This window comes from Schistocerca piceifrons, chromosome 6, assembly GCF_021461385.2.
Source record: "Schistocerca piceifrons isolate TAMUIC-IGC-003096 chromosome 6, iqSchPice1.1, whole genome shotgun sequence".
NCBI lineage: Eukaryota > Metazoa > Arthropoda > Insecta > Orthoptera > Acrididae > Schistocerca > Schistocerca piceifrons.
Genome location: NC_060143.1, coordinates 214,101,034 through 214,116,869, shown reverse-complemented (window position 1 = coordinate 214,116,869; position 15,836 = coordinate 214,101,034). Strand labels below are relative to the sequence as shown.

Below are 15,836 nucleotides of genomic sequence, written 5' to 3'. Positions count from 1 at the left end.
AAACTGGTCGATTGCGATTAAAAATGGAGAAAACCGAGTTTCGTTCTGTTGGTTAATATTTTCATTTCAAGGGTTAGACTGCCGCGCAGATCAAAACAGAACTGGACGAAGTTCACTCTCCGCCATCACTGAAGACTATTTATTTTTGGATTAATGACGTAACCGTGGTCGGGCAAGAACAGAAGACGAAGCCTGTTCTGACCGTCCAATTGGGGCCACGACGAAAGTAACCATTGACTAAGTTTATGATATGGTAATGCTAGACCGTCGAACAAAAATTCACGGGTCTGTTGAGACTGCAGGCATCTCAACTGAGCGAGTGCATAATATCCTGTAAGGAGAATTGGCTATGAAGAAGCTGTTTGCGAGATGGATGCCGCGATTGCTCAAGGCCGACCAAAAGCACATCCGGCACAACATTTCATAACAATGTCTGGCGATGTTTAATAGCAATCCGCAAGACTTATTGCGTCAGTTTGTGATTTTGTATGAAACATGGATCTATCACGACGTACCAGGGTCAAAATGGTAGTTAAAACAATGGACAAAGGCTGGTGAAAGTGGAAAGACCGTTTTCAGCTGATAAGGTGATGGTCGCTGTTTTCTGGGATTCCTAAGAAATGATCCCCATAGGCAGAACACTAACTTGACCCTATTATGCTTCACTGTTGAGTCGTTTGAAACTTGCATTGCCTGAAAAAAGCCAAGGTTAGCACGCAAAAAAGTGCTCTTCCACCAGGACAAGGCACCATCCCACACATCAGCGATAACAACGATGAAAGTGCATGAACTGGACTTAGTATTGGTTATTCATTCACCATTTTCACCAGACTTAGTCCCAAATAGATTCTACCTGTTTCCTAATTTGAAACTTTGGCTTGCTCGGAAGAAATTTTTACCAAATGAGGAAGTGACAGTTGCAGTCAACGAGAATTTTGCAGAATTTGACACAACCGACTTTTCCGATGGGATGAAAAAGCTGGAGGATTGCTGGACCACCATATATTCCTTTCCGATTCTGGACAAAACCTCCACATTCCTTAACTTATCAGTCCACCTAATTTTCAACAGTCGTCTGTAGGACCACATCTCATAAGCCCCGATTCTCTTCAGTTCCGGTTTTCCCATAGTCCATGTTTCACTACTTTACATTCTCAGAAATTTTTTCCTCGAATTAAGGCCTATGTTTGATATTGGTAGACTTCTCTTGGTCAGGAATGCCCTTTTGCCAATGCTAGTCTGCTTTTGATGTCCACATTGCTCCGTCCGTCATTGGTTATTTTGCTGCCTACGTCGTAGCATTCCGTAACTTCATCTACTTCGTGACGATCTATCCTGATGTTTCTCGCTGTTCACATTTCTGCTACTTCTCATCACTTTCGTCTATCTTCGATTTACTCTCAGTCCATATTCTGTACTCATTAAAAATGGCTCTGAGCACTATTGGACTTAACATCTGCGCTCATCAGTCCCCTAGAACTTAGAACTACTTAAACCTAACTAACCTAAGGACATCACACATATCCATGCCCGAGGCAGGATTCGAACCTGCGACCGTAGCGGTCGCGCGGTTCCAGACAGAAGCGCCTAGAACCGCTCGTCCACTCGGGCCGGCTGTACTCATTAGGCTGTTCATTCCAATCAGCAGATCATGTAATTGTTCTTCACTTTCATTCATGACAGCAATGTCATCAGCGAATCGTATCACTGATATCCTTCCACCTTGAATTTTAAATCCACTCCTGAACCTTTCTTTTATTTCCATAATTGCTTCTTCGATGTACAGATGGAACTTTAGGCACAAAGACTACATCTCTGCCTTACACCCCCTTTAATTCGAGCACTTCGTTCTTGGTCGGCCACTCTTATTATTCCCTCTTGGCTCTTGTACATATTGTATATTACCCGTCTCTCCCTATAGCTTACCCTTATTTTTCTCAGAATTTCGAACATGTTGCACCATTTTACGTTGTCGAACGCTTTTCCAGATCGACAAATCTTATAAACGTGTCTTGATTTTTCTTTAGTCTTGGTTCCATTATGAGCTGCAACGTCAGAATTGTCTCTCTCGTGCCGTTATCTTTACTAAGGCCTTATTTTAGTCCCAGATTCATTAAACCGCCCTCGTACACCTCTTTTCTTTTGAAGCCTCAATTTCTCTTTTTTCAACACGACTGATCTCAATGGACGGTCGACGCGCGTGCTCTTTCCGTCGTCAGGTCGGCGTGCGTTCCTCTAGCTGCGAATCCGGAGCTTCTGCGCTCTTGGAAGGACCACACGTTCTCCGGTAGGCAATGGCATTACGATTCCTTCAGCCTCCTGCTCGTTTCTCTTTGAATGACTGTAGTAGTCACATATTCCAAAATCACGAGATGCCTCGTAACAGGACTATAATTAATTTGCACGCCGGTGTGCTGTGGAGCAGTCAAGGAAATAAAGGAGGATGTTGCAGTCCCGCGTTTCTGTACACGGGACATACGCAGCTATTATTCATTGTCCATGATAAAAATCCTCTACAGTTGTAAAAAATTTTATTTCTAAAACGGAAAGCACTAGCTGGTTTCAGAACATCACGAGATGCCTCGTAACAGGACTATAATTAATTTGCACGCCGGTGTGCTGTGGAGCAGTCAAGGAAATAAAGGAGGATGTTGCAGTCCCGCGTTTCTGTACACGGGACATACGCAGCTATTATTCATTGTCCATGATTAAAATCCTCTACAGTTGTAAAAAATTTTATTTCTAAAACGGAAAGCACTAGCTGGTTTCAGAACATCACGAGATGCCTCGTAACAGGACTATAATTAATTTGCACGCCGGTGTGCTGTGGAGCAGTCAAGGAAATAAAGGAGGATGTTGCAGTCCCGCGTTTCTGTACACGGGACATACGCAGCTATTATTCATTGTCCATGATTAAAATCCTCTACAGTTGTAAAAAATTTTATTTCTAAAACGGAAAGCACTAGCTGGTTTCAGAACATCACGAGATGCCTCGTAACAGGACTATAATTAATTTGCACGCCGGTGTGCTGTGGAGCAGTCAAGGAAATAAAGGAGGATGTTGCAGTCCCGCGTTTCTGTACACGGGACATACGCAGCTATTATTCATTGTCCATGATAAAATCCTCTACAGTTGTAAAAAATTTTATTTCTAAAACGGAAAGCACTAGCTGGTTTCAGAACATCACGAGATGCCTCGTAACAGGACTATAATTAATTTGCACGCCGGTGTGCTGTGGAGCAGTCAAGGAAATAAAGGAGGATGTTGCAGTCCCGCGTTTCTGTACACGGGACATACGCAGCTATTATTCATTGTCCATGATAAAATCCTCTACAGTTGTAAAAAATTTTATTTCTAAAACGGAAAGCACTAGCTGGTTTCAGAACATGTGTCCCATCTTCAGGTACATGTCAAAATGTGAGACCATAAGGATCCACAACCAAAATGTGGGACAGGATACGTGTTACAAATATACGGGGAAAGCTAGTAACTACAGAGTGCGCCACCCTACGAAAGGTCCGCGGAAGGAAGGTTCTGGAAGTGAGATGCTGGAGAAGGTGGAGAGTTTGGAAGGCAGCGACTTACCTGCGCCCGGAGAGCCGTGGCCCTGCGCGTGGTGGCCGTGGTGCGAGACGGGCGGCGGGGGCGGGAACGGCGGCGGGAAGTAGGGCGGCTGGAAGTCGGAGGCGGCGGCGGCGGCGGCGGCGTGGTGGTGCGACGTGGGCGTCATGCCGCCGCCAGCACCGCCCGCGCCGCCCCCGGCGCCGCCCGAGCCCGCCCCCGAGCCGCGGTGGTGGTGGTGGTGATGGTGATGGTGCGACGCACTGAACGGCGACGAGCCGCCCGTGCCCGCCGCCACCGAGCCGATGGACGCGATCGCCCCGTGCCCCGTCAGCCGGTCCTGCAATGCAAGCGGAGGCGGCGTTTCAGCACAGCAGCACCGCTGCAGCACGGCGGGCGCACAGCGGCCCGTCCGTCGAGTTTACATGCATCTAAGTAACTATAGGTGTGAGTAAACGGGTACTGTGGCAACTAATGATCTGGACATTCTGTATGTGTCTCTCTCTCTCTCTCTCTCTCTCTCTCTCTCTCTCTCTCTATATATATATATATATATATATATATATGTGTGTGTGTGTTGTATGTGTGTGTGTGTGTCTCTCTGTATGTGTGTGTGTGTGTTGTATGTGTGTGTGTCTCTCTGTATGTGTGTGTGTGTGTGTTTGTGTGTCTGTATGTGTGTGGGTGTGTCTCTCTGTATGTGTGTGTGTGTGTGTGTGTGTGTTCAAATGGTTCAAATGGCTCTGAGCACTACGGGACTTAATTTCTGAGGTCATCAGTCCCCTAGAACTTAGAACTACTTACACCTAACTAACCTTGTAAGTAGGCTGTTTAGGTTTTTATGTCGGTAACGCCATGTAGCGCTCTATATGAAAACCACTGACCGTACTGTGTGCAGTCTGTGCCTGGCTGGCATTGTTGGAATATTCGCTGTTGTAGTGTAGGGCAGTTGGATGTGAACAGCGCGTAGCGTTGCGCAGTTGGAGGTGAGCCGCCAGCAGTGGTGGATGTGGGGAGAGAGATGGCAGAATTTTGAGAGCGGCCGATCTGGACGTGTGTCCATCAGATAGAGTAAATTTGTAATACTAGATATCATGAACTGATATATATGATGACTTTTGAACACTATTAAGGTAAATACATTGTTTGTTCTCTATCAAAATCTTTCTTTTGCTAACTATGCCTATCAGTAGTTAGTGCCTTCAGTAGTTTGAATCTTTTATTTAGCTGGCAGTAGTGGCGCTCACTGTATTGCAGTAGTTTGAGTAACGAAGATTTTTGTGAGGTAAGTGATTCATGTAAGGTATAGGTTATTGTTAGACAGGGCCATTCTTTTGTGGGGATTATTGAAAGTCAGATTGCGTTGCGCTTAAAATATTGTGTGTCAGTTTAGTGTTGATCAGAATAAGTAAAGAGAGAAATGTCTGAGTACGTTCAGTTTTGCTCAACTGTTTGAAAATCAAATAATGTAAGAGGTTTATCAGCACAATTCATTCATAAATTTTTCTAAGGGGACGTTTCAACCTAAGGACATCACACACATCCATGCCCGAGGCAGGATTCGAACTTGCGACCGTAGCGGCCGCGTGGTTCCTGACTGTAGCGCCTAGAACCGCTCGGCCACCCCGGCCGGCTGTGTGTGTGTGTGTGTGTGTGTGTGTGTGTGTGTGTGTGTGTGAGGAGTCGGGGTGGGTGTTGGAGGGGTGGAGGGAGGGGGAAGGGTTCAGACGAATGCAAGGCAAGGCAGTGAATGCAAAAGTGTTGAAATTGGAGGCGGGAGATTGTAACGTCGAGTTGGGGGATCTGTTTCTGTATTTACATAGTAAAGTGTATAAGGGGCAGTAATATAGAAACCGGAAATCGGCCACAACGGGACCATGCAATAGTTCCATTCAAAAGTAATCACCAAACGCGTTGAGACATTTGTCCTACTGGGATACGGGACGTTCGATTCCAGTTTCGTAGAACGCCATCGGCCGCTGATTGATCCACAACGACACGATGCTCTGTTTGGAAAGAGGCTCTCAGTAATCGGGACAGGAGAAAAATGGCTCTGAGCATTTATGAGCATTTAACATCTATGGTCATCATTCCCCTAGAACTTAGAACTACTTAAACCTAACTAACCTAAGGACATCACACACATCCATGCCCAAGGCAGGATTCGAACCTGCGACCGTAGCAGTCGCGCGGCTCCGGACTGAGCGCCTAGAACCGCTAGACCACCGCGGCCGGCGGGGGCAGGAGAATTGGAGAAAGGGTCCGGGGGCCTGTCCCAAAGACATTTTTTTATACAAAATGACTACAAAAATTTCGATTTGAAGCCGAATCGAATTGTAACGCTTGAAAAGTAAATATTTAGGCCAGAAAGGGACTAAAAAAATAGTGTGCGAGTTACTTTATATGTTACTTAGTTGCTTTACACTAGACATGACAGCCTGAACATCAGTATGCCAAATCACAATATAGCTACAAGTTTACACACCTAAAATAGTGAAGTTAGAGAGGCACTACAGTTTCTATTTGTGTATATAGTATTGTACAGTCTGTGCTAAACAAATGGTCAAAGCGTGCTGCGTTACTTTTGAAACAAATCTGATTCACAAAATGATGCAACGAAAAACATTTTGATGTCAAACTATTAAAAATAGATCAAGTACTGAATTCCGTAAGTTTCGTAATTCCGTAAGACCGCAGTTTTAGTCCATAAATCGTGATACGTAATTACGGACAAATCGCAATATTTGGGATGTCTGCCGCTCTTGCTCTTCCTCATCTGACTGAAACCGACGTCCATGCATGTCTTTCATCAGGTCGCCAAAGATGTGAAAATCACACAGTGAAGGATCCGCGCTATACGGAGGATGATGCAGTCCCGCAGCTATTATTCATTTTCCATGATAAAATCCTCCACAATTGTAAAACATTTTTTGCCGGCCGGTGTGGTCGAGCGGTTCTAGGCGCTACAGCCTGGAATCGCGCGACCGCTACGGTCGCAGGTTCGAATCCTGCCTCGGGCATGGATGTCCTTAAATTGGTTAGGTTTAAGTAGTTCCAAGTTGTAGGGGACTGATGACCTTAGAAGTTAAGTCCCATAGTGCTCAGAGCCATTTCGTAAAAAAATTTTATTCCTAAAACGGAAAACACTAGCCGGTTTCAGGACATGTGTCCCATCTTCAGGTACATATTAAAATGTGAGATCATAAGGATGCACAACCAAAATGTGAGTGCTGTTTTAAAATTAGTTGTGCATCGTCGTGGACTCACATTTTAATATGCACCTTAAACTGTGTAGTGGATTATTCTCAGTAATGCCTACGGGCAGAGATTCACAAAAGCCCTCCAACCATCACCCACAACCTAAGAAGGGTGTCATTTAAAGTCTTGTCGGCAGAGCCACCAGAGTTTGCACGACACGGCACCTGGAGCCGAATTAGAACATCTGTAGCAGGCTTTCGACAAAAATGGCTATTCAGGAACAAAAGTAGCCAGAGTTCTACGACCAAATAATAGTGCAGCAAAGGACAAGGATCAGACACAACGATGGAAGAATACAGTTTCTCTCCTTTTCATTAAAAAGTAACTGGTCAGATCGGAAAGATTTTAGACAAACATAACTTCAGACCGTTTTTAGGCCAACAAAGAAAGTCACGCACTCCGATCTCCAAAGGATAAATGCTCTCCTCTGTCGGCACGCAGAATATATGTAATTCCGTCCACGCGTAGTAAAATCTACACTGCAACTGCTAAGAAAAGCGTGGATACACGACTGAAGGGACGTAAAAGGATTTGCCGATTAGGGAAAACAGAAAATTCAACTATCACAGAGCATGCCAGTCGGTCGGGAAATCATGAAGTAAAGTTTTGTGTAAACAACATCAAAATTACGAACTAATATCCACGGCTACACAGAAAATCTACTGAAATATATAAACAGGGGGTTAATTGTAACAGAAGAGAAGAAACCATGAAATGTAGTGATGTATGGGTGGTTGCTCTACGGAATCGCCAGATGTGTTTCATCTTTGAAATCGATAGATAGGTTTTACCTCTGATATGGCTTCCCTCTGCTGATCACGTGCAAAGGGCACATTACAAAAGTGACGGATCGCAGCTATCCGTCGTATGGGCTGTAGATCACTTCGTAGATCGCTCGTGTGTGGGAAAATCTAAGTAATCGGTCGCTGATCGTATGGAAATCCCTGATAGTCTGATGGATCGCACATGCGATCTGTGCATGCAATATGGCTGCCTGGCTGGTTAGCTCCCTCCTTTGTCTAGTTATCGAGCGTGGTTGTGTTGGTTTGTTTTGTCTTGTCCACGTTGAGTAAGTACTTTAGAATTTAGAGACATTCACGGACCACGAACCACTCTGAGAAGTGGAGGCTGCAGCTGCCGTTTAAAAGTAATATAAAACACACCTTCCGATTCTGCAGCGATTAATATTTCGAAGCTTATGCTGTACAGAGAGAATTTATAGTAAGGTTATAATAATAAGCATGACAACCTGGGCTCCATCTCATGATTTTACGTCATTTACGAAAAAATTACACGCGTTATTAAAACTTTCAACTTCTAAACTGAGTAACGTACCGTAATATTAAGTGCACAATTTAATTTAAATGTTCAAGGCAAGTATACAGATATGCTCATGGCCCTTGCCATTTGATATAATCTAACTCTCCTTCATTAAATTTTTAACGGGAGTTATAGTAATTATGGTTGCAGCTACTGACAATATTTTTATAGTCATATCGAGATTGCGAACTAATTGTATAGATATTTGCAGTTAAGCTGCAAGACTTATAACTGGAAAAGGAATTGGTGGCTCGGTGCTGCTGGTGCTCGCTGTGTGTTTTGGTTTCGTGTTACGAATTCTTCAACAACTGTTCGGTGTAAAATTCGAAACGAATACACTAAAGAACCTCTAAACAGACCTACAATTTGCTCTTGGCACAAAAAACTGGTTGACACGGATGGTTCACTGCGGCATGATAAGTCACCAGCTGGCCCGCGTGTTGACGATTATGTCGAACGGGTTACGGAGAGCTTTGCCCGCAGTCCACAAAACTCAATCCGACGTGCGTCTCGGGAGACTGGCATTCCACAATACACTGGCGAATACTACGTATACGTTCACAATGATACAGGAAATTAGTGATGCAGATAACGTTTCTCGTGGGGCATTCTGTGGGGAAATGTTGCATCGGATAGAGGTCAACGGGATATTCCTGCACACAGTAATCTTCAGTGATGAGTCAACAATTCATACCAGTGACGTGGTTAACACCCACCACTGTAGAATATGGGGCAGCGAAGATCGACGTACAGCACTGGAACACGCTCATGGCAGCCCCAAGTTTATGTGCCTTGTGCCCTTAGCAAACCGAAAATATTGGGCCCTTTCTTCTCTATGGAGAATACTACCATCGGTATTGTGTATCTGGAGAGATGCTTGAAAAATTTTTAATGCCACAGTTTGATGAAGATGACCGAGGTTGGATAGTTTACTACCAGCAAGACGGTGCACCATCTCATTTCTTCACGGAAGTTCGCGGTTTTCTCGATAATCGCTTTCCAGGGCCAATTGGACGGCCACCTCGCTTCCCAGACTTAACACCACTGAATTTCTTTCTATGGGGTTTCATCAAAGACTGTTTGTATGTTCCACCCCTACCAAACAATTTATTCGACCTGAAAAATAGAATCTACGTTGACGCTGCACAGATTACGTCCGATTTGCTGCAACGTCTTTTGGGAGAAATTGATTACAGGTGAGGCGGTATGATTGCTGTGTCGAAAATTGTAGTCACATCGAACCAAAACGATACTGGACACTTTTATGTGAAACTTGAGGTTGTTTTCTACAAAATGACACATCTAACGATTCTGGAAGCTATCTCAATACATTTCTGTATCATTCTACAGTTGCCAAGTCCGTTTTGACTCACCCATTATGAGTGGCGCTGTCAGACATGGGACCTGTCAGTCGGCAAGACTTGCGGAACAAGGAGTGCCTCTGAGCCTCTGAAGACACCCTGCGCAGCCCTGGACGAAACGCTCGGAATGGGAAAGTTCCGTGGCCGTACAGCACGGACGATTCACCAGGAGCTAGTACATCCGGTCATGAAAGTCTTCGTTATATGAAGATCCATTTCCAAACGTTCGCAATTGGGATTCCCTTTGCCCCACTCTCTGCTGGGGTACTTGGCTCAAAAGAACGAAGTCCTATAACTACGCCGGCCGGAGTGGTCGTGCGGTTCTAGGCGCTACAGTCTGGAGCCGAGCGACCGCTACGGTCGCAGGTTCGAATCCTGCCTCGGGCATGGATGTGTGTGATGTCCTTAGGTTAGTTAGGTTTAATTAGTTGTAAGTTCTAGGCGACTGATGACCCCAAAAGTTAAGTCGCATAGTGCTCAGAGCCATTTGAACCAAGCCTATAACTGTCCTTTCTGATTTCAAGATTAGGCAATGGAAAAAAATCTCATATATCTTTTATGAGAGTGAAGCAGTCTTCTACGTTGGGTCCCAATATCAACCTGATGTTTTAAGAGAACTACCTCTGCAAAGAAATTACCCTTCCTCAAGCAGGGGAGGGTATGGGTCGACGTAATGCCGTTGATGGAAAAAAAATCAGAACATTTCGGAGCCAGTGTTCTGGGTACCCAAAGAGTTAAGAGTACTTTCCAGAGAGCATACATGTTATGGATCCCCCTGGTGTTCTCATGCAAAACCACACACTGCGCGTGCTTGAAATGCACGCTGTCCGTAACTGAGAACCCAGCTGTGAGGATGCCATTAGAGGAAACACGTGCCGGATGAGCCAGAACGAGATCTCCGCGGCCATCCCGGACGAACCACTGGCAGCTTTATGACGCACTCGCCGGCTTGGCAAGTGCCAATGGCTTCCTAGTACCCCGCAGCGCAGGTGATTGCATTCTCGCTGAAGTACCGTTGGGGATAGCCTATGGCCCTTGTCAGTTACTGGCGGCGGACGTTAACAGTCTCAACTAAAAAGGCAATCAGCCGCCAGGGACATACACGCGGAGATTGGTACATACCCAGGAACAGACGTAAATTAATTGTAAAACAGAATCACCTGCAATTACAGTTTTCTGCGCCTGCTGGACGTCTCTTAAGATATCCGCAATCGTCAAGATGCAATGTACTCGCATCGGGGTCGTCCAGATTTATGATTTCCGTCGCTTCCACTAACTAATAAAGGCGAAACACGAGAAGGCGGATTCTCTTTCCCCATCCAAGTCCAACGTGGGGTAGTGTTTGATCCCTAATGACATCAGCGTCGACGTGACGCTAGACCGTAACATACCGTGGTGACAGATGTCATGGGACACCTCCTAATATCGAGTCTGAACTCCTTTTGTCTGGCGTAGTGCAGGAGCTCGACGTGGCAACGACTAAACAAGTTGTTGGAAGTCCCCTGCAGAAATATTGGGCCATACTGCCGCTACAGCCGTCCACAATATCGAAAGTGTTGCCGGTGCAGCATTTTGATCACGAACTGACCCCTCGATTATGTCCCATGAATGTTCTATGGGAATCTGGATGGGCCAAATCATTCGCTCCAATTGTCCAAAACAAAGGGCGAACAATTATGGCCCAGTGAAAGGTCACATTGTCATCCACAATAATTCTGTCGCTGCTTGGGAAAAAATTTGTCTCCAGGTAACTGAACGTAACTATTTCTAGTCAATGATCGATTCAGTTGGACCAGAGGACCCATTCAATACCGTGTAAACACAGTCACACCATTAAGGAGCCATCAGTCGCTTCCACAGTGCCCTGATTCTTACGTGAGGTCTGCGCCACACTTGAATCCTACCATCAGCGCTTACAAACTGAAATCGGGATTAGGCCACTGTTTTTTCAGTATTCTAGGGTCCAAGCGAAATGGTCACAAGCTCAGGAGAGGCGCTGTGGACGATGTTGTGTAAGCGTATTGTCACATCGCTGGCTTAGTTGTGGAGTATCCTTGCGGGCAGCCGCGTCTGTAGAGTCGAGCACGGGACACGGAACTCTTATGTTGAGTAGTGTGTAGCTCTGCATGTGAGAGGCGTTGTTAGTATGGAAGTGTTGCCACAAGTGCTATTACAGTAAAGTGACAAAATAAGCAAATGATTCAGAGGAAAGTGGTCAAGAAGTAATTTAAAAATGTGCAGTGCTGCTGATAACGTATTTGTGTATCCTCTCGTTGCGCATCGCACCGTTCATCAATCATCCGCGGCGTGTTCGGTCTCCAAGAATGAATTAATGAGAAGCAGTAATACTATTTACCACAAAAGAGAGCAGTTAAGTGCCAGTGTCTTGTAGCGAGCGTGTGAACGTGCGTTCGATCATCGCGTTCCGCATCATCAACAATCAGCCGCGTCACGACGGTTACGCGTACGCTCGTACAACTGAGAACTGCGAACTGTAAAACTTAACTTTGTGAACAGTGTTAAAATCTACTAGTGTCAAGAAGGACTGCTACCAAATGTCTGAGTATGCGTGACGAGCGTAAGAACTTCCGTGCGGTCATTCGGCTTCCCCACATCAACAATCACCCGCGTCGTGTCGGTTACGCGTACGCTTGTTCAAGTGATATTGTGGACAGATAATCATCAAGATTGTTAATTTGGATAAAAATTTACGATTTAGAGTGTAAACAGTGCAACCTTTGATTTCTTATCGTCTCAGAATGTAGTTGTTCATAACAGTGTTGTGCTTTGACGTTGGGTGATTCCCCTAACTTGCTTTCATATTTAGATAGATAATTTCAGGCAAGCCAGCAGCAGTGTGGAGCAGAACAGTACGAGCGCCGTGGGATTACCAGGTACGTTGTGTGTGGACAAGGAGCACGGTCACGAAACGAGAAGCCAGTTTAAGGTACCCCACCAATTTATACTCCCGGGCGTCTTACAGTTGTGCTGTTAACAAAGGCACTCGCGTCGATCGTCTCCAGCCATAGCCCTTTAACGCCAAATTTAGCCGCACTGTACTAAAGGATACGTTCGTCGTGCGTCCTGCATTGATTTCTGCCGTTATTTCACATAGCGTTGCTTCTCTTTTAGCACTGACAGTTCTACGCAAAGGCCACTGCCCTCGATGGTTATGTGATAGCCATTGACCACTGTGATGTCTGTGGTGAGAAGTAATCCCTGAAATTTGGTATTCTCGGCACACTCTTGACACTGTGGATCTCGGAATACTGTTTTCCGTAAGGATTTCCAAAATGGAATGTCCCATGCGTCTAGCTCCAAACTTTAGTCCGCGTTTAAAGTCTGTTTATAACTATATGGAGACTATAATCAAGTCGGAAACCTTTTTACACGAATCACCTGAGTACAAATGACTGATCCGCCAATGCACTTCCCTTTTATACCTTGTGTACGCGATACTACAGCCATCTGCATAAGTGCTTATCGCTATCCCACGCCTTTGTCACCACAGTATATTACTTCTTCCTTCCGTTATGCTGTCACAAAAATATAGCTTGTTAGATGGTTCGAGATAGAAGCGTACGCGCATGGTCCTGTTTCTAAGGGAGAAACGAAGGTTTCCAGTGTCTCAGAAGTAAGTAAATACCTAAAAAAATATGACGTCATTCATATGTTTGTTTTTTGAGCACCCGAACTCAAACACTGAAGAAGACAGACTAGGGCTGTATCGTCCTGCCAACAACGAAGTAATTGGAGGCGAAGCCCCAGCGCGAATAGAGGAAGGCTGGGGAAAGAAATTTGCTGTGCCCTTTCAGTGGAAGCATTCCGGGATTCACATAAGGTGATATGGAGTATCATGGCAACTCTAAATGGCTCTGAGCACTATGGGACTCAACTGCTGTGGTCATAAGTCCCCTAGAACTTAGAACTACTTAAACGTAACTAACCTACGGACATCACACATCCATGCCCGAGGCAGGATTCGAACCTGCGACCGTAGCGGTCGTGCGGTTCCAGACTGTAGCGCCTTTAACCGCTCGGCCACTGCGGCCGGCATGGCAACTCTTAACAATCGCCCTCCCGAAATCGAATCCAGTTTCTTACCAAAGTGCAACCTCGTTTAGCGGTACGAATTTCGAAATCAAATATAAGGAAAAGGGAGAAAATTGAGTATGAGCAGAGGTACATCTTTTGATGATGTGCAGCAGAAAACTTTTCTCACAAAGGTAACAAATAAAGGAATCATTCTAATATATACGAGGGTGGTCCGAAACGTAACGCCTTCTGAGTCATAAAAATTAATAATGAACCTATAACTGCGGAATTAGTACAGATCACAGCCTGACCTCATCTACCCAGAACTACCGTTCAAAATAGTCACCGTGTATTTGCACACATTTGCGTCGTTATTGAACCCACGCATCAAAACCAGTTCCGAAATATTCAGTGTTTTGCTTCTTGACCTATAAAGGAACCCTGTAATGGACATCAGCAACGTGCGTTGTTGAGTGAAGACGTTTTGTACCGGAGAAACGGGCGTTGCGGAGAAACGGACATCGCAGATAAACAGCGGTCAGCCGTCCCTATTTGTCACAGGTGACATCAGAATGGAGACGTGCTGATAAACTGATTCGAGGAGAGAGAGAGAGAGAGAGAGAGAGAGAGAGAGAGAGAGAGACGTCATAGTTCACATTTTTCAAATCATTCTGAGAAAAATCTGTCAGGAAGCTAATAACTGTATTTTCTGAAACTGCTTTTGATGCCTTGTTCAACGATGGCGCAAATACATACAATACATGGTGACTGTGGTGAACGGTACATTGCTTAGATGCCAGTTCAGGCTGTGATCTGTACTAATTCTGCTGTTATATTTTTGTTATTAAATTTGTTACGGTACAGTGTAACAACAATGACTCTGTACTATTGTACATATAAGTAGTTCTTTTCATCTGATTTTACGATAAACTTGTGTAATTGATGTTCTGATTTCATTTCTTTTTCTTTCATGCCATTATGTTAAGAAAACTGTAAATAAGTTTCAATGTGAATATTAATGTTTATGTCAAATGTCAAGTAATATTGTAATAGAATTGAAGTGTAACAAATGTTGAAACTGTTGTAAGATGTGTATTATTGTAACTGTGCGTCTGGTCCATACGTAGGCAAAGCGTTAGGATATGTAGAATACTAAACCTCGGGTGAATACCCGGTCTGTCAGGGAGAGGTAAAAGGTGGATGGCAGGCGAGCGCGGGAAAATGCGTGCGGGCACTGCACGGCACAACGGGCTCAGTATTTGTTGGAGTTTGGCACTGATTTGAGAAACACCTTCTGGAGCGAGGAGGCTCTCCTGGAAGACATAACTTCACTGCGCCTCGGATATGTCATTCCAACGCCCACACAGCATGGCAAAATTCCGTAGGCACTAAATGCAAAAGTATTGCGACGCTAAGAAGAATTAAAGTGCCGATACGTCAAGAGCCATGGCTGTGGCAGTACGTGTGCTCTGTGCCTCGCCATCTTGCCGCCCGCCAACCGCCGCATCGATACTAGCAGGTTGAAACTTTTAGTACTGTATTCGTATGGATCAGAGGGTGAACTGTGTTTGTTTGGTGCAATAATAAGCTAAATTTTATCAGAACTTTTCCGTCATTCAATTATCCTCACAACTAACCTAGACAGCGTCCTTTCCAAACGTTGTGCAATCCGAGCGTCCCGAAATGAAAGTAAAAAATTGGGTTAATAATAATTATTTGCAGAACTAGCTATATTAGATGGTGTTTAAAGAAATGTTTTGTTAATGAACCAGTAAATGAATAGCGAAGGTCTAACGAAGTCGAAAGATAACTTTAGTATTGATGTAGTAATGAAGTTTATTATTTCGAAACAGATTTAAAGGCATTTAAATAAGCAGTAAATAAGATGAAAAGAGTAATAACCTATATACTGGAAATCTTGGACGAATAATAAATTCAGTAATCATTTTTTTTAAATACAGCGATCATAACAGTTTCAGGGTCTCCCCCCCCCCCCCCCCCCCAATTCACTTGAATTCTGAAGTGTTCTAAATTGGTTTGACCAGCAAAGGTTAAAGTCAATATAAAAGTCAAAATTTATCAGTGTTTTATCTTTATCGAAATTGACATTTGGTGTGTGGCATGAAAGCACAATTTCTAGGGTAACCTATGCCCGATTTTAATCAGATTAATAGACAGTATAAAGTTTTGTAGTAAACATTATAGTATAGTGTTATGTATTCATGGTTTTCCATATCAGTACAGAACGTGAAACTATCAGTTCAATAGATTTTCTGGTTCTAAAATTCTACTTATTATGC

At 44.4% G+C, this 15,836-nt stretch overlaps 1 protein-coding gene across 1 annotated transcript in view; it reads right to left on the bottom strand.

Moving 5' to 3' along the window:
* Positions 1-3,176: 3,176 nt before the first annotated feature.
* The window catches only part of LOC124803241 (transcription factor MafA-like), a 196,719-nt gene continuing 184,059 nt past the window's right edge, over positions 3,177-15,836 (bottom strand). The window contains exons 2-3 of the mRNA XM_047264422.1: positions 3,690-3,902; positions 3,177-3,281 (exon numbers count right to left, since the gene is read on the bottom strand). Coding sequence (XP_047120378.1) covers positions 3,177-3,281; positions 3,690-3,902 — 318 coding nt within the window. The remainder of the gene's footprint in view (positions 3,282-3,689; positions 3,903-15,836) is intronic.